This window comes from Girardinichthys multiradiatus, chromosome X (assembly GCF_021462225.1).
Source record: "Girardinichthys multiradiatus isolate DD_20200921_A chromosome X, DD_fGirMul_XY1, whole genome shotgun sequence".
In the NCBI taxonomy this organism is placed as follows: Eukaryota; Metazoa; Chordata; class Actinopteri; order Cyprinodontiformes; family Goodeidae; genus Girardinichthys; species Girardinichthys multiradiatus.
Window position 1 is genome coordinate 5,931,176 of NC_061817.1, and position 6,105 is coordinate 5,937,280.

The 6,105-nt window shown below is 38.7% G+C and overlaps 1 protein-coding gene across 1 annotated transcript; it reads left to right on the forward strand.

Annotated features, from left to right (window-relative positions):
* The first annotated feature begins 719 nt into the window (after positions 1 to 719).
* Positions 720 to 4,262, forward strand: LOC124863028 (adenine nucleotide translocase lysine N-methyltransferase-like). Its single transcript, XM_047357268.1, has 5 exons — positions 720 to 978; positions 1,054 to 1,158; positions 1,236 to 1,376; positions 1,717 to 1,767; positions 2,151 to 4,262. The coding sequence occupies exons 1-5, from the start codon at positions 817 to 819 to the stop codon at positions 2,376 to 2,378; spliced, it is 687 nt and encodes a 228-aa protein (XP_047213224.1). The 5' UTR covers positions 720 to 816; the 3' UTR covers positions 2,379 to 4,262.
* Positions 4,263 to 6,105: the final 1,843 nt, after the last annotated feature.

The following is a 6,105-nucleotide window of genomic DNA, read 5'->3' on the forward strand; positions in this document are numbered from 1 at the left end:
TAAGGTTTTATTTCTGGATATGCTGGTGGGATCAATTTGAAATGGTTGCCAGATATGTTTGAATGCTGAATCCTGTTTAAAGTTTCAGTAAAAACTTACTATGCGGTATGATGCTTGTTTACACAAGGGAGGTAAGAAATAGTTGTAATACACACAAAATGTAATATACAATGCTCAGAAAAATAAAGGGAACACTCATAACACATCCTAGATCTGAATGAATGAAATATTCTCATTGAATACTTTGTTCTGTACAAAGTATTCTTTGTAAAGAACAAACTAATTAGACTAATAAGTCTTTGTGGACACTAAAGAGTATAGCCAAAGTAAATATACAACAGTGACCCCCGTGACATCCTCTGGCGCCCTCATGGCAGCCTTATGGCCTGGGACATCCAGCGTGTTTTTAAGCATTTATTTACAATTTTCTGTGAGTGATAATTCAGAATAGCCGCTCGTGCTCTATAATAAACCGGCTGTTTGTGCAATAAATCTTCGTCATCCTTTCAACACGTCACACATACACATAGTGCTATTTATTTTCCATGTCAAGTAAATACAATCACCTTATGTTATGGGTCTAAAGCTGTTTATTAAATAATAATCAATAATGACATCATTATTTAAAGGTAACAGGCTATAACAACAATGACATCCCGTTTGCCGATAATCAGCATCAGCTTCCACAAAAACAGCGGCAACAGCCGTGGCAAGCATTTACGGCCAGTCTGGTACTTTCTGGCATCCTCGAGGAATCCCCTGCCACCCTGCGGCAGGCTGTGGCTAAATTGCTGTCTCTCCTAATTTCTTGTAGAAATGGATGACGACACGCCAGATGAGGTGTTTCCTGACCTCAGGACCAGGCACATTGGAGGTTGGGGTGTTGCACAGATAGCTGCTGGCACTGGGCTTGCTGTCTATGCCATGTGGGTGGGAATCCTTCAGCCTGGCTTCCGAAAAGTGCCATTGAAGTTACAGGTTTGATGTACATCATTAAACTTCACAACTGCAGGACATTTGTTTGTATAGACTCTGAGCATGAAATTCTTCCAGGTCCCCTACATCCCTGCCAGCAAAGGTCAAGTGAAAAATGTGATGACTTTGTTGAGAGGTCGAACGGGAGGTCTGGTCGATTTGGGATCTGGTGATGGTCGTATTGTAAGTACAACTATGTGAACAAAAATCATTTCACCGCACTGATTATTAGTTTTCAGTTGTTTCCTTTAACCGTTCAGGTTTTGGAAGCCTATCAGCAAGGCTTTAATCCTGCTGTTGGCTACGAGCTCAACCCCTGGCTTGTACAGCTAGCACGCTTTCATGCCTGGAGAGCAGGTCAACACGGAAAGGTGTCATACAGACGAGAAGATCTCTGGAAGGTTTGACACTTTTCACTCATATTAATAACTCTACCGAAGCCAGCTGGAAGTATAAACAAAGTTTGCAATTTGCTCCCCCACCCCCCATACAAAATCTAAAAGTTGATGGTACTTGCATATTAGTGAGTATCAAACTAAATGAATTCATGGGCAGATGTGTACAAACTTTTTAACCCATCGCCAGTCTGAAGGTCTTTGCTATGATCTGTGACACATAAGTAAGTATATAGCTTAAGAAGCTTTGAATACAATAAAGCCAATTCAGTGTTGAGTGTGTTTCTTGCTGTATTGCTTCTGCTAAACCTGTTGGTCTATTTACAATCTTTGTGTTCAATCCCAGGTTGACTTGTCAAAATGCAAGAATGTCACAGTGTTTCTGGCTCCCAGTGTGGTATGTATTGTTCAGAACACATAGCTCTTAGTTGGGAGAAGGTGTGGTGCATCCCTTGCAGGCATTACAGAAACTAATTTCTTAAAACTGAAAGTCCTTAGGCAGGTTGACCTATAAAAATGCTTTTAAAACACTTAAGTTGCATCATATGTGAACCATGGCCTACTTTTTGTTAATGAATAGGAAGCTTCTTACCTGCATTTTCTAAAGCTATTTAGCCAATTTAGGTACAGATTTTAACAGGATTGCTGGAAAGATTAACCCTTCACATTTTCCTGTGTTAGAAACCACATAAAGACATTAGAAATCACATAACCCATTGTTGAAACAGACTTTCACGTACATGTAGGTTTAGCGGTAATGCCATATTTTCTTGTTTGTAGCTTTCATTATTAAAGAAAAAGTTGCAGGCCGAGCTTCCCGATGATGCCTTAGTGGTTGCTGGCCGTTTCCCCTTCCCAGACTGGAACCCCTGCAGGATTGAGGGACATGGTGTGGACAGGGCCTGGGCGTACAGCATGCAAGCACAACGACAGCACACCAGTCAGAAAAATGAAAACTTTGGTGCAACAGTGAGTGACACTGAAAATGAACTGGTTCAGGAAAAATGATCCACTTTGAAGATAAATTGATGCTCCAATTCAGAATGGCAAAGACAGACTCAAGGTTAACCATTCTGAAGTAGGAAAGTTTTAAGACTTAATTTGACCTCCTTTTAAATTAAAAAAAGTGAGTACACCCTCTTTATATCCTGAAATGGTAACTGTCACTAAAACATAAAGTGAGTTGATCACTACAAAGTTGCCAAAGTTATCTAAGCATAATCATAATTGCAGGTGAACAACAACACACTAAATATTTCACTGTGTAATGGTTTATTTAAAAGAAACTAAACTCAGTGGCCGATCCGAGTAAAACTTGTGATTAAATGGCTTGTGCATCCACTGTGGGCAGAAATAGCATCGCATCACTGTGCAAGTATTTTGGCTTTGACCTAAATTTGCTGCTATGCTCAGAAACACTTGCCTTAGATTTAACTGTCAGTCGGGGTGTCTTTAGGTAACTTGGTGACTGTTGTTGCACTGTTTGGAATTGTTTCCAGTTCCTGTCGTTGTAAAAAACACTCTAGTAATGAAGCCTCCACCACCATGCTAGCTAGTTTTCACATTTTGTTTCGGGTGTTTGTTTGTTGTTTTGCCACATATGGTTTTAGGGATTATTTCCAAACACTTTGGCTTTTTGGCTTTGTTCATTGTGATTTTAGGACACCAAACGACATCACCTAAGACGTTTTGTGGGTTTTTTGCCATGTAACTGTGTATCGGTGTTAGTCTATTTGTTTTAGAAAATTACAAACCTACATCCCATCATTTCTGAACAGTTTAAAAGAATATTCGTCTCTTATTCAAGGTATAAAACAGATGTTGATGAGAAAAATATTATCCTGACATTAAAAATATATATTTTGTATTTACCTGTACACTTTTTAATCATTGCTGTCTCAGTTGAAGAACCAAACTATGTCATGTCTTTTTCCCATGATGTTTTCATGGCTACCTTCTCTAAATAATTAGCTGTCAGAATTTTCTTTTTTACATGTGAATGATTTATCTCTCTGTATAACCCTTGTTATGGATTGATAATGGACAGCAACCACAGCTTTTCCGACCTCATGTTCTCTTTGGCATGATGACAGACACTTGAATTTTCCAAACCAGCGAACAGTTCATAATTTCACAGAGGTCCTCGCAGTCAGAGATCACTATTAAAAAAGGGGATTTAATCAGCAGCACATGGCTGGAACTTAGCCACTCGATTTTTACGGAATCAGTCAGTCAGACAGGAACTGTTCACGCAGTTTCTGCATCTTAGTATTGGTTGATTAAATAGTAACACAATTCAATACCCGTATATCATGCGTTACTTTTTTATCTGAATTGCTGAATTGTAACGTGTATTAAAGAGAATGCTAAATTGACTTTTATTATTGTAAGTAATTGTAGTATGTCCAAAAAAAGGGTGTACTCGTTTTTTAGAATGACTGTATGATATGATCCTTCTGGCAAACTTAAGTACTTTTATTGTCCTGTGGACCTGGATTTATATTGTTCATTTGTTTATTACCATATTTCATATTTTAACGAGTTTAAAACAAGAACCTGATGTCGGTATGAAATAGTATCTTCGCTCTTGTTTATTTTTTCCTGCACCATGATAACAAACTCTTTGTGTTATACAAGTTCTTGTTCTGCTTTTTAACTTGTATGCCAGATACTGATCATTTATGATGTGGATATGTATCATATTCATGAACAAATAAGATCCAGAGTGTAAAAGTACATTTTAGTTTTAATGTATGTTTGTGTTTTTTATGTATTGTTTTCTGACAGAAATAGCCTTATTTGTGAGGCATATTTACATGCAATTATTTTTCCTAAGCTGTAAGTAAAAAGTGTCGCTCTTATCTGTCTGTGGCTAATAAATGACCCATTAAGGCAAAATCTCAGTGTTTAATCTATTTTGATATCAGCTATGGGTATATTTGTCTGATTCACAGGTTAGGTAAATTATTTAAACCACTGTCTTTGTTTCTGAAGTAAATATAGCCATTTTACATCAAGCTGCATGGGTATTTTTTAAGTCAGTGATTATGTTTTTTGTGGATTTTTTTCATTTAATTTGAACTGTAGCTTCAACAAGCTGTAACATATATATAACAAAATTTTTTACTTGAATATACTTTTAAGAAATATGTTTTGGTTAGGGCTGACAGTGGTTCAGGTGGTAGGGGTTCAACCTGTTACCCTGTTGTCGGTTCAAACCCCAGTTCCATCCATCTTAGCCGTCGTGTCCTTGGGCAAGACACTTCACCAGCCTTGCCTGCTGACTGGTGGTCAGAGGGCCCGGTGGCGCCGATTGTATGGCAGCCCTGAGTCTGTCAATCTGCCCAGCTGTCAGTATGTGAATGTGTGTATGAATGGGTGGATAACTGACTGTAGTGTGAAGTGTTTTGGGGTCCTCAGACTTGATAAAGGGCTATACAAGTGCAGGCCATCATAAATTGTCTATATATGATATGTCAATGTAATAAGGTAACTTGATATTCAGAAAGATATTTATATTAAAGCATCTAATATTTTGCTTTTTAAAATCTTGTGTTAAAATTGTTAGTTTCCCCATATTTAAGATGTTTTTATTTTTGTTTATAAACACCTATAACTGTTGCAGATAAGTAAATAGCAAGAATGACAAACGTTTACAGATTACAGATCCATTAAAGAGATTTTTAAAAAGACACTTTTTTAAGAGTGTTCCCTATCATCCCTAACCCTAGTCGGTTGCAGCAGATGACTGCTGCAGATGCATACTGGCCCTGCTTCTGCTGGAGGTTCCTTTCCACTGTTGTCATATGCTTGCTCAGGATGTTGCACAGTCAGTTGCTGGATGCAATTAGCTGGGCTTCCTTAGATAACTTTTTACTAATTGGCATTGTATAATGAACCTAATTGATTGTATTGTGGATAAAAACTGGGATTGAATTAGACTATGCTATAGCATCTAAATCTGCCTATGTGATTGGAAAAGTATTTACAAATCAAACTGAATTGCAATGAATGAAATTGTATTGAAATTAAATGTACAGGGGTTGGACAATAAAACTGAAACACCTGTCATTTTAGTGTGGGAGGTTTCATGGCTAAATTGGACCAGCCTGGTAGCCAGTCTTCATTGATTCCACATTGCACCAGTAAGAGCAGAGTGTGAAGGTTCAATTAGCAGGGTAAGAGCACAGTTTTGCTCAAAATATTGAAATGCACACAACATTATGGGTGACACCAGAGTTCAAAAGAGGACAAATTATTGGTGCACGTCTTGCTGGCGCATCTGTGACCAAGACAGCAAGTCTTTGTGATGTATCAAGAGCCACGGTATCCAGGGTAATGTCAGCATACCACTAAGAAGGACGAACCACATCCAACAGGATGAACTGTGGACGCAAGAGGAAGCTGTCTGAAAGGTATGTTCGGATGCTAACCCGGATTGTATCCAAAAAACATAAAACCACGGCTGCCCAAATCACGGCAGAATTAAATGTGCACCTCAACTCTCCTGTTTCCACCAGAACTGTCCGTCGGGAGCTCCACAGGGTCAATCTACACGGCCGGGCTGCTATAGCCAAACCTTTGGTCACTCATGCCAATGCCAAACGTCGGTTTCAATGGTGCAAGGACCACAAATCTTGGGTCGTGGACAATGTGAAACATGTATTGCTCTCTGATGAGTCCACCTTTACTGTTTTCCCCACATCCAGGAGAGTTACGGTGTGGAGAAGCCCCA